Raw genomic sequence first — 19,493 nt, 5'->3', positions numbered from 1 at the left:
AGGCTCCTTACACTATCTTCGTATTTTCGGATTCTTTTTTCATTTTGCTTTTCCGGTTGGGTGTTTTTTGCTTCTTCGCATTTCAAATCTTTGGCTTGATTCTTGCGCTCCTCTGGTCTGCTATTGGGTGTCTGTATAATATTCTTTATTTCAGTCCGTGTATGCTTAATTTCTAGTTGGTTCTTTATCATAGCATCGAGGGTCTCATTAGTTTTCGTGACTCTCTCCTCAAGTTTATTGACAGCTTCTAGCACATTTTTGCAAGCCCTCAAAATTGCGATTTTTAGCTCTATATCCTCCATTTCTGTCATGTTTTTTTGTCTCCGCATTTTTTATGCTTTCTTGGTGCACCCCCTAGTGGTCTTTGTGCGCAGTCTTGTTCTAGTTGAGCCTTGATTGTTGTAGTTAATACTAGAGGGATTTGACCACCAGGCCGACTGGCTGTGTGAATCAGCTGTGTCTGCCGCGGAAAACTTCTGTCCTCTGGGGAGGTGCTAATCTAGCCTTTGCCTGAGGCGATCTGGCAAATGGCTCTGCGCAGGGCTTGGGCGGGGCGGGCTCAACAGGGCGGGCGGGCGGAGGGAGCGGTTATGGCCCCTCTCAGTCCCGTTCCCAGAGGCTCTGCTTCTCAGAACCCCCGGAACCGCTGCAAACCTCGGAGGGAAAGCTGCCTTCCAACTGATGCCAGACACTCCCGCTTCTCCCGTTTGGGTCCGAGTCCCCAGCGATTCGCCCGTATCTGGAGCTCAGAGTCTGAGACTCCCCCCTGACCGAAAACGACAACCGCGCTCTCAGCCACCAGCCCGCTTTGCGCGCGCACCTCCGCACCTGAGTTTTTTCCACACTGCGCCTCCTCTGAGCCTCGGTGTGCTGTTATTTTTCCTTCTAGTTGAAGAGTCTCTCCTCAGCCAGCCTTCCTGTGGTTCTGGGTGATGTCCGTTCCGTCTTTTAGTTGTATTTTTGAAGTGGTTGTTTGCGGCAGCAGTCTCCGGTGTTTACCTATGCCGCCATCTTGGTCTCCGTCCTACTTAATATTTTTGCAGCATTGAAACTTTCAACATGCTTAGGGAAAATTAGTATTGTCAATAAAAATGTTCGCAATGAACTAGAATGTGACCCCAAAGAGGACACATTTATTCTGACTTCTAGAAGCAAAAAATGCAGAGTCAGGGTGTTCAAAATTAGCTGCATTTGGTGAAAGCCAGGGCCTGAATCTTTAGGAGATGCTAGGAGGTCCTTCAGGATGCGTGGAGCAGAAGAACTGGAAGAACAGGACTTGGCTGCTCTTGGATTATTCAGGGAGCCATGGAGGTGTGTCCTTAGAAACACAAGCCAGAGAGAGGAAAACTTACCAGTTACAGAGGGTTTAGGATTTAAGAAGAATACAAAGATCTTTTCATCTTTTAGATGTTTATGCCTCTGCACTTTAGCATGTGAAATGATTTATAGCGAAATTAACTATAATACATATTTGAGGAAATAGGCAGCAATAACAAAAACAAAATGCAAGATAGGAAGAATGAGTAACAGGGAAGAAGTGCAAATTCACATAGGTTAGACATAGGCGTACACTGAGTCATCAGTTTCACTTTGAGCTTCCAGCTAGAGAGGAAAATAAGAAACAGATCAAGTTATATAAATATTATAATCAGAAAGGAGACAATCCTTAGGAAAGGCAATTTGTTTTTTCCTCAAAATTCTAAAATTCTTTTCCCAGAAGACTTCATAGAGGGGTTATTGAGTGATGTCACGCCCAACTTCAGTTTTGCTCATCAGTTGCATGTGAATTACCTATTAAATTTACTTTCTCCAAGGCATGAGCGAGGCACTTTTAGACATAACTTTTGATATGATGAGGCAATTATCATACAAATGAAACTTTTAAAACTACTGATTAAATGCACAGTCACTGGGATTTAAAGAGGTACACCTAATGAATCCATCCAAAATTTAATCTCTGCTTTAGAGGCTTCCTTCTCTCAGATTCCAGTTTTTCTGTGTCCCTAGATTGAGCCATTTCTCCTTGCCCATTAGGGCCCATTGAATCTAGTCAAAGCTTTCTCGGTACAGCTAAAAAAGAAATTCCTGCATTGAGATCTGGGACAATTAAGTCCCTCACATTTTTAATATTAATAAGAAGGAAAGGGAGACTCAAAGACAGGTGACTTCCCCTCAGGCACATAATCAGTAAGCAGCCAAGTTAGAAGTTGATTTGCTTCTCCAATATGCCTTTTGCTCATCTTAACTCCATGTTGTCTGTCTATTGGACTGCTTCATACATTGAATCTCTAGAAGGGCACTCCCAAGGATTCGGCTGGTGGGTACTCATGAGTGGAGGTATGTAACAGCAGTCTGAGTGAAGGCAAAGGGCTAGGACACCTGCAACAAGAGGTAGGTTGTTCCCTGGAAGATGGGAATGGGAAAATGCAAACGTGAGTGTTTTTAGGAGCTTAGCTGCCTTTGGGGTGAGAATCAGAAGTGTCAGAGTGGAGTGTGTCTTGATTCCAATGCCCAAGCCTGATTTCTACCCTTCAAAGCTTATGGAAGAAAAGGGTGGACTAAGTTCAGGAGTAATATGACAGTGGCTTTCTGAGCTTACACTAATCACACCCAAGTTGTGAAATGGAGCTTGTGGGGAAGAGGTGATTTGCCAATCAGATACGGAATGGAAGTTGGGAAAGGCCATACTTTCTGGAGATGCCAGTAAGGTAACTTAACTAACCAAAGGTGTAGTGGTTTCTTTCTGTGGGCACTTGAGACATGTGTCAGGTGAAATAGCTTAGTCACTGTTTCCTCTGCTTTCTCCTACGCTGTAGTAGCACTAGGGCTTAGTGAGAAGGCACAGACTCTGCAATCAGGCTGCTTGAGTAAAATCCTTCCCTCCTCCCTTATAAACTGGCCCCATCCATGAATCTCCCTGAGCCTTGGTTTTCTTATTTATAAAATTTAGGGCTAACAATACCTATTTTAAATAGGGACGTTAGCATTAATTTAGGTAGCACATAAATAGCACTCACCTTAATGCCTGAAACAGAGTAAATCCTCAGTTTGTGCTAGATGCTGATATAATTACTCTTCCAGTGCTATATTTCTGTTTTTGTATTTCATTATCCATTTCAGGAGACAACTGTTTTCAATAAGAAAACAGCAAATATTTCTGATTCCTCAAACCATATTGTTTGTACATAAATCTGACTGTGTGGGATTGGAGAGATTGCTAGTCCTTCCTCCTGGAACTAGGTTCAGAAAATATTACTCTTCTTGTGGGTGACTAATAGCATGATTACATGGGCCCTTAGATTTTAGTACGTATAATCCCCCCAATTCATAGGCTGGATGTGCACAAAACAAGTTCCTACCTAGCAAAGTATGACAGGAACTAGGTCTCCTAACTCCTAGTGCTTACTTGTTTCACCCCACAATTGTGCCTCCTCCCTTAATCCTTATGTCATTATATTCTTTAAGATGATAAAAAAATCTCTTTAAAATTAATCTTTAAAAACTCCAGCAAGTGCCCTGGCCGGCTTGGCTCAGTGGATAGAGCATCGGCCTGCAGACTGAAAGGTCCCAGGTTCGATTCTGGCCAAGGGCACATGCCTGGGTTGCGGGCTCCATCCCCAGTGTGGGGTGTGCGGGAGGCAGCCGATCAGTGATACTCTCTCATCATTGATGTTTCTATCTCTCTCCTCCCTTCCTCTCTGAAATCAATAAAGAAATATATTTAAAAACAAACAAACAAAAAAAAACTCCAGCAAGAACAAAGTAAAAACAAAAATAATACACGTTTTCTGTTTATAGGTAGGCATGGATGTCCAAATTCATGAAATAAAATCAGACCCTTTTTTCTCTGTCCCATATATTACTATTTCAGTTGTAAATTGTAAGTTAAAATCACCTGGGAGGTCACATTGATGAATATTTTCAATTATCATTAAGTTCCAAAAATCCTCTTGAAAATAACGGGGGGAAAAAGAATTAAAAATTAGACTAAACAGAAATGCTAGAAAGATCACTAGGGCATCTTATAATGTTTTAGCCACACTTTTTTTTCCAGATTTTCCTATTTCTGAAAGAAATAGAATCTAAGATTTCTATAATAGTTCATAGTTGAAAAGCCATTTATGCATAATTATCTCTTTAAATATACAAACAAATTATTAATTAGGTGTCTATTCATATATATACTTCATACATACATACACTTTTATATATTTGCTCAGTACTGTATTTCCAACACCTAGAACAATGCCTGGCATAATATAAATTAATATTTATTGAATGGAAAAAATGAATGATTTTTATCTTTTTACACATAAAAAAACTTCTGAAGCTCAAAGAAATGAAACACCCTGTCCAAAATTAAACACCGTTGGTGAACTGCAAAGCCAAGTGTAAAGCTCATATATCCAGAATCATTAATTAATGCCAGAATCACTATAGTCACAAGGTTTGGGTATGGGATAGCTGCTGAGAAGGTGAAGGATGACTTAAATGTGATCTTTGAGTAGGTTACAGTCTAGGAGAGAAAACACACATTGAGATATAAGTAATTTTAAAAAGGGGGTTGGGGAGGAGAGGAGGAACTCTCTTAGGAAGGATTCTACAAAGCATTAGGAAATCCCAGAGTATGAATACCTGAGTTTTTACATTGTAGATGTCTGTGGTGTCTCCAGAGAGCTTGGCTTTAGGAAATTATTAGACTTATCAGATGAAGAGAATGGAGTTGGGGTTGGGGGCCCACATTGCTGTCAGAGAGACAAGCCTATGCAAAGATATTGGTAGTTTATACAAATACTAGAGACCCGGTGAATGGATTTGTGCACTGGTGGGGTCCCTCGGCCTGGCCTGCGGGGATTAGGTGAAAACTGGCTTCCCGACATCCCCTGAGGGGTCCTGGATTGTGAGAGGGCAGTTCTTGGGTGACGCACCTCGGAATTGGGCTCTCTCCTTTCTGGTTCCAGGTGCATCACCCGAGAACTCCAGCTGCCAAGTCACCGCAGCTCGGCAGCTCCTGCATTGAGTGTCTGCCCCCTGGTGGTCAGTGTGCATCATAGCTACTGGTCGAACGGTCGAATAGTCGCTTAGGTTTTATTTATATAGACTAGAAGCTCAGTGCACAAAATTCGTACATGGGTGGGGTCCCTGGCCTTGCCGGTGATCAGGGCCAATCAGGCTCCCTGCCTCCCCGCCTCCTCATTCCCTCACTGCCTGCGCACCACCACCACGCAGTTCCCCGCCTTCCCCCCAACCTCCTTCCCTCACCGCCTGTGTCCACCACCAACAACCTCCAATTCTCTGTCCCAGCCCTGGCTCCAGCCCCAATCAGGCAATTGGGACCTGCCAGCGAGAGGGAGGGATGGGTATGTTGGCAGGCAGGCCCCATTGGCGATCAGGGCCTGTGGGCTGGGGGCAGCTTCTGCGTTGAACGTCTGCCACCTGGTGGTCAGTGCATGTCATAGCACTGGTCGTTCTGGTCATTCCATCATAATGGTTGCTTAGGCTTTTATATATATACTAGAGCCCGGTGCACAAAAATTTGTGCACTCAGGGGGGTCCCTCAGCCCGGCCTGTGCCCTCTCGCAGTCTGGGACCCCTCGGGGGATGTCTACCTGCTGGCTTAGGCCCGCTCCCCAGGGGAACGGGCCTAAGCTGGCAGTCAGACATCCCTCTGGCAGCCCAGGAGCCCTTGGGGGATGTCCACTTGCCAGCGGGGAGCAGGCCTAAGCTGCAGTCGGACATCCTTAGCGCTGCTGAGGAGGCGGGAGAGGCTCCGCCATCACTGCTGTGCTGGCAGCCGTCAGCCTGGCTTGTGGCTGCACAGAGCTCCCCATGTGAGAGCGCCCTGACCACCAGGGGGCAGCTCCTGCATTGAGCGTCTGTCCTCTGGTGGTCAGTGTGTGTCATAGTGACCAGTCATTCCCAGTCGTTCTGCTGTTAGGGTCAATTTGCATATTACCCTTTTATTATATGCCTGGTGCATGGGTGGGGGCTGGCTGGTTTGCCCTGAAGGGTGTCCTGGATCAGGGTGGGGGACCCACTGGGGTGCCTGGCCAGCCTGGGTGAGGGGCTGATGGCTGTTTGCAGGCTGGCCACAGCCCCCAGTCACCCAAGCTCCCAGTGGAGGCTGGCTGGAAGCAGGTATCTGGGGTTTATTTATCTTCTATAATTGAAACTTTGCCTTTAGTGGAGACCACAGCTGGCCAGGGCAGGCGGGAAGCTTGGCTTCCTCCATCACCAGGTCAACCAAGCCTCCTGCTTGCTCCAGCTCCGTGGCTGCTGGCCACCATCTTGGTTGGGTTAATTTGCATACAGTTGCTCTGATTGGCTGGTTGGCGTGGCTTGGGGCATAGCGAAGGTACAGTCAATTTGCATGTTTCTCTTTTATTAGATTAGATATATATAGATGACCTGCCCTGAAACAGAAATCATTTGTCATTAGGGCATTAGGGCATTGGGGCTTGGCTTTAGGAGTGAGAAAGATAGTTGAAGGATATATTAGCATCATGGAAGGACCTTTAACATCAGCTGAATGATTTTGTAGGCAAAGGAAATTCATGAAAGGGGTTTAAGCACAGCAGTGATAGAACCAAATATGAGATTTTGTTCTGTTACTCTCGTAGTAGATTGAGGAAGGATTGGAGTGACTGTGGACAGAAACAGGGAAACAAATTGCAAATCTAACTGGAAGATTGTAAGAGATGATGAAAGACTTGACTAGGCCAACAATTCAGAGGAGTTAAAGAAAAGGAATGGCATGGGGTAAATGTCATAGGTAGAATTTTCAGAATGGGATGAAATTGGCGATGAGCAGGAAGGATCCCAGAAGACCCTGAGGTTTCTGGATTTTGGGTGAGAGGGGATGTGACAGAGATGAGGAACATGGGAGGGAGTACAAGTATGTAACTGAGACAGTGGTCTTGCATTTAGATCAGTTGAATTTGAGGTGTTGATGAAAAATCTAGGTGGGGTTTTGTAGCAAATAATTCGTCTTGTTAGTCTCTAGCCTAGGAAAAAGAGTGCAATAGATGTCTGAATTTGGAACTCATTAGATTATAAATAATATTCCCAATGTGGAAGCTGTGATGTGAAACACCAGACAGATTACATTTGGAGTTTTGAGGGCAATGATGCTTAAGGGGCAGATGCATGAAGAAAAATCAAAGAGAAGAATGACTAGAGGTAGGGAGAGAACCAGGAAAAATGTGTCATGGAAACCCAGGGGATGGGGGGAAATTCACAAGAATTGAAGGCTTCTCAAAGGTGACCAGAATCCAGTTTGCATACCTCTAAGGCAGTGGTTCTCAACCTTCCTAATGCTGCGACCCTTTATTACAGTTCCTCATGTTGTGGTGACCCCCAATTTCATTGTTACAAATTGAACATAATTAAAGCATAGTGATTAATCACAAAAACAATATGTAATTATATATGTGTTTTCTGATGGTCTTAGGCGACCCCTGTGAAAGGGTCGTTCGACCCCCAAAGGGTCTCGACCCACAGGTTGAGAACAGCTGCTCTAAGGTAATCCAGAAGGCAGCATAGGGAACAGGTAGAGGGAGTGAGCTGGTCTATTCACTGTCCTAAAAGCATATATCTAGCCCTAACTGGTTTGGCTCAGTGGATAGAGCATCGGCCTGCGGACTGAAGGGTCCCAGGTTCGATTCCGGTCAAGGGCATGTACCTTGGTTGCAGGCACATCCCCAGTAGGATGTGTGCAGGAGGCAGCTGATCGATGTTTCTAACTCTCTATTCCTCTCCCTTCCTCTCTGTAAAAAAATCAATAAAATATATATTTTTAAAAAGCATATATCTAGCATTTATTATGTGCCTGATATACTATTTAGGCATCAGAGATATTAGAGTAAATAAAGCATTGTTTTCACTTTATGAAGTTTCACCATTCCTGTCATTCTCTCTAATCAAATCTCTTGGAGTCCTTTAAGGCCCAGATTTCTCACCTTTACCATAAACACTCCCCTAAGCATGCTGGCCCAGTAAAGGTTCCTTTCTCTAGATATTACCTGCAATATTTGGCTGACATTTATATTATTTAGCATTTTAATTATCATTGCATTTGCTCATGTCATCTCACCATAACAACTGCAAATTATTTGAGGAAAAGGGTTTTATAGTCTAGATTTTTCCTTCACAATTACTGCCCCTACTTTTCTGTATTAAGTGCTTAGAAATACTTCTGAATGGTCTCCTCCTATTCTCCATCCCCCTTTATACTTATGGTCTTCTTAGACAGGGCAAAGTCCTGTGCTATAGCAATGAGCTAGATTAATCTGATCCCTACTTTCACATGAAAAATATTTGATATTTTATATTAAAAATAAATTATTTGAGATGATAATATATGTTAAATGACACTATGACAAGGTAAAGTAATAGAGAAAAACCAGGAAATGAAAGAAGACAGTGTGAACAAGAGTGGTTATCGAATAGTTTTCTGAGGAGGTGACTTTTAGATGAGCTTTAGGGCGAAGAACTAGCCATGAGAAAAGCAGAAATGAAAGCAAGGACAGAGGGCCTAAAATGTTTTTAAGTTCCAGGAACAAAAAGAACATTATTTACTTAGAATATAATGAAAGAAAAAGATAGTAGAAGATAAGGTACTGTTTCTGTACCCAGAGCTGACTGTGATCCTTTAGTATTTCAGATAATCAACTTTCAGGGTTAACAGAGAAAAAAAATGCTATTTTATATCTAGGGAATTCCTCAGGGGAGGAATAAAAAGAACTATTATTGTTCCAACCCCTTGCATTGCTATTGTTGTGATTCATAACAATATGAAATCAACTGGGCTTTAATCTGTACTTAGTACATAATGGGTGTTACTCTCATTGTTTGTCAGTTTTATCCTTGTTTACATTAATAATCATGGGGACACAACAGTTGCAAAAGCAGCCACAATAGAAATAATAACAATGAAAAATATACATCTGTAAGTTTCAACATTCTTGCATGATGATTGTATGTAGACTCCTGCCCATCTACATAGTAATATATTGACTTAAGCAATTCAGAGATTATAAAAAACTAACCCTGATTACTTCACTACAGAAGTAATTTGCAGTCAGTTATTGGTCATAGAACACTTTCTCAGTTTTATCCTTGTTTACATTAATAATCATGGGGACGCAACAGTTGCAAAAGCATCCACAATAGAAATAATAACAATGAAAAATACACATCTGTAAGTTTCAACATTCTTGCATGAGGATTGTATGTAGACTCCTGCCCATCTACATAGTAATATATTGACTTAAGCAATTCAGAGATTATAAAAAACTAACCCTGATTACTTCACTACAGAAGTAATTTGCAGTCAGTTATTGGTCATAGAACACTTTCAGAAGCTAATAAAAGTTAGAAGCAATTTTCCTGGAAAAAATGCAAATAGTCACATTTACACAAAATATGAATAAAAATTTAAAGGCTATTTAACAACCAGCCATGTAGCTCAGAATATCTAATCAAGGGCTGTCAACATTTATTGTACTAGAGGCCCGGTGCACAAAATTTGTGCACTAGAGGGTTGGGGGTTGGTCCCTCAGTCCGGCCTGCGCCCTCTCGCAATCCGGGACCCCTCAAAGGATGTCTGACAAGTGAACATCCCTCTCGCAGTCCAGGGCTCTCGCAGTCTGAGACCCCTTGCTTCTTACTGCCCCCCTGAAGCGGAGGTGGGAGAGGCTCCCGCCACCACCACTGCGTTATGCTCGCCAGCTAGTCCGGCCTGCGCCCTCTCGCAGTCCGGGACCCCTCAAAGGATGTCTGACAAGTGGACATCCCTCTCGCAGTCTGGGGCTCTCGCAGTCCGAGACCCCTTGCTTCTTACTGCCCCACTGCGCTATGCTCGCCAGCCGTGAGCCTGTCTTCTGGCTGAGCGGCACTCCCCCTGTGGGAGCATAGTGACCACCAGGGGGCAGTTTCTGTGTTGAGCTTCTGCATTCTGGTTGTCAGTGCGCATCATAGCGACTGGTCATTCTGCCTGTCATTCCGCAGGGCTTCTGCATTCTGGTTGTCAGTGCGCATCATAGCGACCAGTCATTCTGCCTGTCATTCCGCAGGTTGGTCGATTTGCATATTAGGGTTTTATTATATAGGATATCAGAATCACCTGAAAGCTTGTTAGAAAGCATATCCTTAGCTTTGTCCCAGGAAGGTACAAGGTGAAATGGAGGAACTTGTATTTTGTGTAAGTTCTCCAGGGAATTCTAAAGCAGTTAGATAATAGATCAGTTTTCCAAACTTTGCTTAGGGGTCTATGAAGGAGAGAATTGGAGAGCAGAGGCTCAGAGAAGTGGAGATTGAAAGTACCTAGAAGTTCAAAATGAATTGGATCCTGGAGAGTTGAAATTGAGGAGATTAATAAATGGGGAAGAATGAACAGGGTGAAGTAGAAGTAAAAATCAGAGCTATGTAGACTGGAGTAAGATGTATGAGAAGTTGGGCAAAGGGGCTTGGAAACAGATTGAGAACATTGGGGGGATTCTCAAGTGTGTGATCTGCCACCAGGGAAATCCCTCACAATCAAAACAAACATTCATATAGATTGTCTATGAGGAGAGATTAGCCATTGTCTCTAACCCTTTTGAGTTACTCCAATGAGAAAATAAAGGCAGGAATTATCACAACTGTAACCACTGAGCACACCATTACCCACTACCTTTACCAAAGAATTACAGTGTCTGCGCTGGGGTGGTCCTGTATTCCCTTAACTGGATAGATAAGCAAACTGAAACACAGAGATCACCCAAAGAAAAAGCACTTGTTCAAGACCAGAACCTGGTTTTCTGTCTCCTGGTCTGGTGATCTTCCTTACTTGGTCCTGAGATTTAAAAAAATATTTTATGGAACCAGTTGATAGGAATGTGCTCACCCCAAAGAGCTCAGGGAAATTTCATTCAGGTGCAAATGGGATGTAAGGTAGGGCAACACTTTTTAATTAAAATCATACATTGGCATGCACCAAATTTTGATTCTCATTCATTTTAATGCAATGTGGTCATTTGCCAACAGCAAACTGGACAAAAGCAGGACTTGTCTCAGTGCTTATGGGTTCCTCTCTATGGAGCTGAGGATGAACGCCACTCCATCCTCAATGATTTCTGTGCCCAAAAGGGTTAGGAATGTCCTCACATCCTCTTGTTCTTTGTCTGAGGCATCTGGCTTGTCCTTTGGCTTGTCCTTTGGCTTGTCCTTTGGCTTGTCCTCTGACTTGTCCTCTGACTTGTCCTCTGGCTTGTCCTCTGACTTATCCTCTGACTTGTCATCTGGTTTGTCATCTGAAAAACACAACAGAATCTCAGAGGTGATTCTCAGCAACAAGAACAGAATGTCTCTCTTTTTTGTAGGAAGCACCTAGCGCCCATTGTACTCCCACTCAGTAACTTAGGAGTATAAACACTTCCTACCCAGTGAAAGCCTTCACATGTTTTATATCACTTATTCCTAAAAACAATCAAGCAGACAAAGAGGCATTGATCCTTTGGTTCCCTTCCTGAAGTTCATGGAGGTTAAGTAATGTGGCCCCAGTAAAGCTACTATCTGATTGAAATACGGAATTCCTGGTTTCACTTCAATTACATGGTCTCTCTCTCTCTCTCCGTGTAATCCCTGGGCCCATGGTAATGATAATAATGAAGATGAAATACTAATGACTAGCATTTGTTGACCACATACCTATGATAGGAAATCCACATACATTGTCTCATTTTATTCTCAAACAAACCTATGAGGTAGGCAAAATCATTATGCCGAATGAAGGTAAAGAAATGGAATCTGAGACAGGTTTAGAAGCTGGTTCACAGCCACAGTGTTAGTAAGTGGCAGAGACAGAATTGCAATCTCCTGTCTGTCTGGTATTCAAATCTGGATCCTTAAGCACTCAGTGATGAGCTGCATGGTCTTTGACAGAAAAGTTGTGATCTAACTACAAGTGTGTTATAAGATTGAAGGCGGTATAATAATGATGACAAGGAGAAATTCTATCACTTGTACATTATCTATCTGATAGTTCTGAAAATAATGGTTTTACAAAAGCTGTGTAACTTTACCCTTAATCAATCTTATGGGGTATGTATATTTTTGCTCATTAGACTAAGAAACTGAAAATATTGGATGACTTGCAGAAGACGCACAAATAGCAAGAGAAGATGAAACTATAACTGGGAGCCTCTTAACCAAGTGCCCTTTAGAATGAGGCCGAGGATCTAAAGAGTGAGGTTGGAGGTTGGTGACATGTAAGTTTCCTTGGGAATGGGGGGTGGGCTTTACTTAGTGGTCTAAACGATTAGGAGATTAGATGGAATGAAAGAGGGGCAATTTGCAGCACATATGGCCCCCTCACTGGACCTTAGTGCCAGAATGGAGTAGGATCTTTATCTTTTTGTTTTATTATAGCCTCAGGAGTTGTGCTGGCAGATCTGGTAAATCATAACACAGGATGCCCAGTTAAAGTTGAATTTCAGATAAACAATAGTTTTCAGCTTAAGAATGACCCATGCAATATTTAGGACATACTTAAATAAAAACAGTTATTCATTGTTTATCCAATACTCAAACTTAACTGGCTGTCCTGTATTTTATCTGCAACCCCGTCGCAAGTTTTGACTCGAGAGGTCCCAACTACTGGACACCGTACCTGAGGACTCTGAATGAAGGAGTTGTAATTAGCTTTTTGTGTGGAGGTTGTCAAATTATGTCAGAAGCCTTGCATCTATATTGTATCCTAAAATAGAAACTCTAAGTAAAAAGATGTGGCTTTCAGTTCTACAAACATTTATTGCTTGCCATGCCATAACAAAAGATTGGAGAGGAGCACCAATCTGGGACATGTAACCAAAATCAATATACTAATCACCAAGTATTCATTCATTCATTCAGTTGTTGGGTGTTTTTCTGTTGTTGTTGTTCAACAAGGATATTTTGAGCCTACTATTATATACATAACATAGGCTAAGAGTTAGGGTAAAAGTGGACATTTATGGGCATGACTCTCACATAAGGTGCAGGGCAACCACAGTGACCAGAATAGCTTTGTTTTTATCATGGGAAGGGGAGGAAAGAGACTGTGTATTTCTGATGCTGTGCCTGTTGTGCAGGGCCTGGGATAGTGCTTTCATAGCATGCCTTAATCCTTATTCAGGCCGATGATGATAATATAGTGTTACAAGAGAGAAAACAAGATGCTTAGAGAAATTAGATGACTCACCTAAAATCACACATCTAGAAAGTGGCTGAGTCAGGTTTTGACCTAATTTATGTTTAACTCCACAGACCTTGTAACTTATATGATATAATACAGCCTTCAAGCAGTTATCCCCTGAAGACATTTACCAGGTGCAAAACAGAGGTTCCTTACATGAAAAGTGAATTCTTTTTTTTTTCTGTGTTCCTATCTGCCTACTGGCATAACCAGATTTTTTTTTAATTTTAATATGACACTAAGTGGTAGCTTTTCAATATGCAAGGAGCTCTGGGTTGGAGTGTGTGAAGATCTGATCGTTGGCCCCAGTCCTTGGACCACGTACATACTGAGTGGTATTAGGGTCTGGTGGATCATATGTTTTAGAATCCTACATACTTGCGTTTAATTCATGTGTTCAAAAATTATCCATGTAACCTTACACACAATATTTAACCACACTCTCAGTTTCCTCATTGTGTCATTATAAAGATTAAGAAAATATTTCATATGTCTTTCATATATATCATATATGTATGTATATATGTGTGTGTGTACAAATATTATGTTCTATATATACCACTTACAGTACCAGCCCCAAGGTAAGCTCACAGTAAGTTATTGTTATATTATTATTACTATTATTAATAATAATAACAAAATGATTTGTAGTAGCTTTCTCCTCTAGTGCTTTTGGAAATGATGCAAATTAGAAAATGTTAAAATATTAAGAAATTTGAGGAAAATAAAATAAAAATACATAACAACAATAATAAAATTAAGAAATGTAGTATACTAGAAACAAATTATCAAAGCCAATAGTTGAATATTTTCTCTTTTCAAATATAGGATAGCTCTTATTTACATTAAGAATTTCTTAGTCAATGAAATAATAAAGTTCTGAAAAAATACTATAATAATGATAATGTCCAGTTTTTATAATTTACAAGTGATTACAAAAGCTTGTTCATTTGATCTGGTGAAGTTTATAGTTATCCCATTTTACAGATGAAGAAACTGAGGTTCAAAGCAGTGAACTGATTTAACCAGTTTCAGAGTTCATAAGAGACAGAACTGGGACTGGCTTTTAGGATATCAGTCTCACCTTTTACCTAACCAGGGGGATTACTTTAGGAGTGGATGGACACAGTATTCTCTGAGACCATCTCTACAGTAATTCTGTTGGAGTGTCTGCCTGTGTGTTGTGCCAGTGGACAATGGGTGGCTGAGGGTGTGAGTTCTGCTGAGTTACATTTAGAACAGTTTCAAGAGCAGTCTTTGCTCTCTCTGTGTTTTCTGACCATTCTGAACAGAGAGGAGTCACGAGTTCACTGTCTTCTACAGATAAGAAAAGAAATTAATTTATGAGAATTCTGCATGCTGCTTTGTGGTTCTCTGTGTGCTTGAAACAGACATGAAAGAAATAGATGCTTAGTTATAATGGGAAGAACTGAGGGATTTAGGTTTTAGTGCCACCTGTGCCACTACCAGTGTCTATGATCAAGTAACTTTTCCTTTGCAAGTGGTTTGTTAACCTGAAAAAAGGGCAGTGGTAAAACTGTGCATGCTTACATAAAAGGACTATTATGATAATTAAATGAAATAATAGTGATAACAATAACAGCTAATATTTACTGGTGCTTATTATGGACTAAATACTTTTAAAATTTTTGTCTCATTTAATTTTCATGATAAATGTATGAGAAAGTTAACTATTGACATTTTATTTTACATGTGAGGCCCAGAGAAGTTAAATAAAATACATGAAATCACATTTCTGATTAGTCGTGAAGTCACACCTAGGAGTCTTATTTCAGTGTTGATAACCTTCACCTTTGAGCATTATTAGTTATAATCATAAAAAAAACTCAAAACACCCCAGCTCTCCTAATTTATAATATAATAGTGTTACTATATCACACAAGTATATGTAAAAAAGCCATCATTTCAAACTCCATACATTCACTGAGGACAGAGGCTGTAACTGAAGCACATTGAAGAAAAATCCTACTTGCTTTTTGCCAGAAGATCTGTCTTTGGTCTCCTAGTCCATTGCCCCAAAGTCCCTCCCCCTCCCTGCCCTTTATGTTCTGGGTCAGTGCCACCAACTTCCTCCAACCATGGCTAACCACTGCACGAGCTGTCGCTGGAAGCACTTACCAGCATGGCAAGTCAGGATCAAGGCGAGCAGTCCCAGGACAACTGTCATCCGAAGCACTGAGATGGCCATGATTGCAGCTCTGGGTATTGGTACAGATAAAGCGTTCCAGTGCACCTGTAGCCTTGCTCCATTTATAAGTCATTTGCAGGTGACATCATCTGCTATGGAATTTAGGCTGTTGCACAAAATGTCTCCACAGCATGCTCTGGGATCTAATGAGCCCTGCCCAATCTTTCAAACCTAAAGTTTTTCACATGGGGGAAGAAAAGCCCTTTTTGGTTTTTCTAGTGTATATTTACCAATAGCATTGTAATAACTCTTTTGGAGGTAGTTCCTATGCCAGCATTAACAATTAGACGGGTATCGGGCAGAATTATTATTCAGTGCCAAGAAGTAAGCATTAAATCAGATTGGTGAGGTGTGCCTACTTTCGTCCCTGAGCACTCTGCTTCTTTCCCCATGCTCTGAGCTAATTACTTGTTCCTACATGGGCATGCCCATTCATACCCCAGGGCCTCTGTTCACGCTCTTTATTTTTTCCTGCTATCCATCAGGCTCCGGTTCAAATGCCCCACTTCTCTATGAACTTTTATGATGACCCTTCCACTGTACCCCAGAGAGTTAGTTGCTCCATCATCTGTCACATAGAACCCTTGGACTATTTTTGGAGAACTAAGTACTTTAATAGCTCTCTTCTCTTTCAGCCTATGGATCTCTTAAGGGTCAGAATGTTTTATTCAGTCCTGAATCCTCAGGGAGCCTAATATTGTGTTTGGCATTGGCCTTAGCTTTGACTTCCTTGGGAAACTTGTATGGTTTTTCCAAAAAGAACTAGGTGTTTCTCTCCTGTGCCTAATAGGTACCAGAATATATGTCTCCACCAATAGGCTGTAGGCTCCTCGAGGGCTAGATTGTCTTTTTCAGAGTTGAATGCACATTATTTGAGGTATATAACAAACAAACAAATAATAATAATAATAATAATAATAATAATAATAAAATTACTGCACACAATAAAAAGAAATATTGGGTTTGAGGTGCTGCTGTGTATTTCAGATGTAAATATTTTTCCTTTTGGATATAAACACTCAAAGGGATACAGTTTGTTCAAGTATAGATACTGGTTATCCTCAGGGATGCTGTAAGTTCAGTTAGTTGAGATGAGGACTTGGGGGTTCCTAAACTTGTAACTTGACCAAAACTTATTGTGACTGTGAGAGGGACCTTTTAATAAATGGTGAGATTAACTGAGGTCTGGGGAAAGGAGGCTTGTCTGGTGTCACAGAGCCAAGGTGAGGACATGGCCCTCTTACTCCCAGTTCCGAACTCTTTACAAGGCGCCAAACTGCACTTGAAAGCTCTGCTTGGATCCTTCCAGTCTCTCCATTTTATCTTCTCAAGAAGACTCTGATCCAGTCTCTCCTACAGAGTTGTGATCCATGGTAGGAAGTGTTCAGCAAGTTGGGGGGATGCCATCAGAGTCAGTTAGAATTGAGCACTGTGCATGTCCAAGTAGCTAGTGCAGAAATAACATTCAAGTGTCCCCCGACTTGTGGCTTTACTTACCTGGGAAAGGGTAGCAATACCTCTTACTATGCACCAGCTTTGAGCCCTCAGGGTTTAACCCATCTTGTGGGGGCATAGTTTTTAAATTCCCTGTAAGAACACTGTACAGGCAAGCAACCTAGGAGAGAGGGCTGCTGGCTTCTCAAGGATATCAGCTACAAGGGGCATGCAGAATCCTGAATCAGATGCTCTAGGTCAGTGGTTCTCAACTTTCCTAATGCCGCGGCCCTTTAATACAGTTCCTCAAATTGCATAGAGAGATTTTGAAGTGTGTGTCATGGTTAAAAACATGGGTGTTGGGATCAGACAGAACTATGACAAACTCGTAGATAGAGAGCAGGTGGCAGGGGGGCTGGTTGGAGGGGTGGAGGGACTGAGTAAAAAAGAAAAAATTGAGAAAAAATTCATGTATATGGACAACATTGTGGTGATTGCCGGTGGTAGGGGAGGTAAGGGGTGGTGATGGAGGTATATGGGGGATAAATAGTGATGGATGGAGACTTGACTTTGGGTGTGAACACACAGTGTACAGAATATGTGTTATAGAATTGTGCACCTGAAACTTGTATAATTTTGTTAATCAGTGTCACCCAATAAATTCAATTTTAAAAAAAAGAACTGAATTTCAGATTTCAGATTTGCCACTTACAAGTTGTGTGACCCTGTGACCTTAGAAATATTTTCTAATTTCCTTATGCATTGAATCCAATGTCCACAAAACAGGAATAAGGCCATCTCTCAGAGTTATGAGGATTAGTTTTGAAAATGCATGCAAACAATTAGCACAGTGCCTTGTACATGCTAAGTGAAAAATAAATGGTAGACTTATTCTGTTCTGTTCTGTCCTGTCCTGTCCTATCCTATTCTATCTTGGGTTGTTCCAGAGGAGGGAGTGATAGCCATGCAAGCAGGATTAGGGCTAATAATAATAGTAACAACAATCCTATCTAATAAAGAGCTAATATGCTAATTAGACCGAACAGCAGAATGATAGTCCAGACGACCATTCAGACGACCTTCCGGACGAAGCTGGAGCTGCGTGGGCCGAGGCAGCTGAGGCTGCAAGGACCGAGCCCCTTGCATGAATTTCATGCATCGGGCCTCTAATTAATAATAATAGGCTATTGTTGTTAACTCTGGCCAAGTATCAAACTAGATGCAACATATCAACAAAGTGTTGGGAAGCTGCTATAATTATCCTAATTTTATATAAGGAAATGTAAGCTTAGATAACTTAATTTTTCCTGGGTCACAAATTCTGTATGAGCTAACGCGGGGGATCGAACTTAAGGTCATGTAACTTTGAAGTCTGTGCTCTTAATTATCACATTATGTTGTGCGGGCACATGCTCAGTGCAGCTACTGGCAAAAAGCCTGGGACACACAAGGAATCCTGCACTCAGGCCAGTTTGTCCACAGATGCACCTGTGTCTGCTCTGTTTTCCCCATTTGTCTCTATATTTCCCATTGACCCACATCATTCACCTCTGTTTTAGCTCAGTTTGAAGTATCAAAGTGCAGGTTACAGAGTGCCCTCATGTAATCCTTGGCAAAAAGAGAGTTGGAGATAGGGCTGCAGAATATAAAATACAAGATGCCCAATTAAATTTGAATTTCAGGTAAATAGTGAGTAAATTTTCACTATTACCCAAATATTTCTCTTTATTTGCTGAATTGGGCAACCCTACCTGAAGAGGGCCTCTGGAGTGTTTTCTTGCATTAGACCTCAGATAAGGAGTAAAGGACAGGGAGGTCAAATAAATAATTGAAAGGTAGTGTGTGAAAAGTAGAACTCATATATGGAATGTGGAAGTTATTGAAGGACCCGAGCTTATCTGTGATATTACATCTGGGGCATGTTCCCCCCCATCCCCAACCCCGTAGTTCTCATGAGACAATAATTAGCTCCTCTCTTGTTTTTGGTTTACTCTAGCTCAAGTTTCATGCCAGCCCTGGAAGAGGTGCATGCGGCTTCAGGAAGGCTTCCCGTTTCCATGGTGCCATGTGCTGAGGGGTGACCACAGTCTTCGTCACCCCAATCACCTTTCTACATATAGCTAATAACTTAGCCAATCCTCATGTCACCAGTCAATTTATTAATTTTTTATTCAGTGGACATTTACTGAGCTTACACTTTGTCAGGTGCTCTGTGAGGCACTGGGGGCAATATACAGATGATGTGTTTTAGAATTATATACCTGAAGCCTATATAATTTTATTAACGAAGTAGAGGCCCGGTGCATGAAATTCGTGCACTGGGGTGGGGGCTCCCTCAGCCCGGCCTGTGCCCTCTCACACTCCGGGAGCCCTCAGGGGATGTCCGACTGATGGCTTAGGCCTGCTGGGAGCAGCAGACATCCTTAGCACTGCTGGGGAGGTGGGAGATGCTCCCACCACCTGCGCTCACCAGCGTGAGCCTGCGTTGACTGTCTGCCCCCTGGTGGTCAGTGCACGTCATAGCAACCTGTCGTTCCTCCATTTGGTCTATTTGCATATTATCCCTTTATTATATTATTATATAAGATGTCACCCCAATAAAGTCAAATAAAATAATAATAAATTGTATGCCCTTGC

General features: G+C 41.9%; 1 protein-coding gene across 1 annotated transcript; it reads right to left on the bottom strand.

Annotated features, from left to right (window-relative positions):
* Positions 1–10,928: 10,928 nt before the first annotated feature.
* Positions 10,929–15,471, bottom strand: LOC102246167 (chromosome unknown open reading frame, human C5orf46). The gene is made up of 2 exons (XM_014548881.1): positions 15,353–15,471; positions 10,929–11,291 (listed from the first exon to the last, which is right to left on the bottom strand). Exons 1-2 carry the CDS (start codon positions 15,420–15,422, stop codon positions 11,059–11,061), a joined length of 303 nt encoding a protein of 100 aa, XP_014404367.1. The 5' UTR covers positions 15,423–15,471; the 3' UTR covers positions 10,929–11,058.
* Between the last annotated feature and the right edge of the window lie 4,022 nt (positions 15,472–19,493).

This window comes from Myotis brandtii, unplaced genomic scaffold (assembly GCF_000412655.1).
Source record: "Myotis brandtii unplaced genomic scaffold, ASM41265v1 scaffold524, whole genome shotgun sequence".
Taxonomy (NCBI): Eukaryota; Metazoa; Chordata; class Mammalia; order Chiroptera; family Vespertilionidae; genus Myotis; species Myotis brandtii.
The sequence above is the reverse complement of the archived record's forward strand: the minus strand, read 5'-3'. Positions and strand labels throughout refer to the sequence as shown.

What these genes read in the sequence shown, in the direction of transcription:
- LOC102246167 (XM_014548881.1), bottom strand. Translation starts at nt 15,422, where the DNA reads ATGGCCATCTCAGTGCTTCGGATGACAGTTGTCCTGGGACTGCTCGCC. An exon ending in GATCCTGACTTGCCATGCTG is followed by an intron (nt 11,292 to 15,352) that starts GTAAGTGCTTCC and finishes TGTGTTTTTCAG; the next exon opens with ATGACAAACCAGATGACAAG.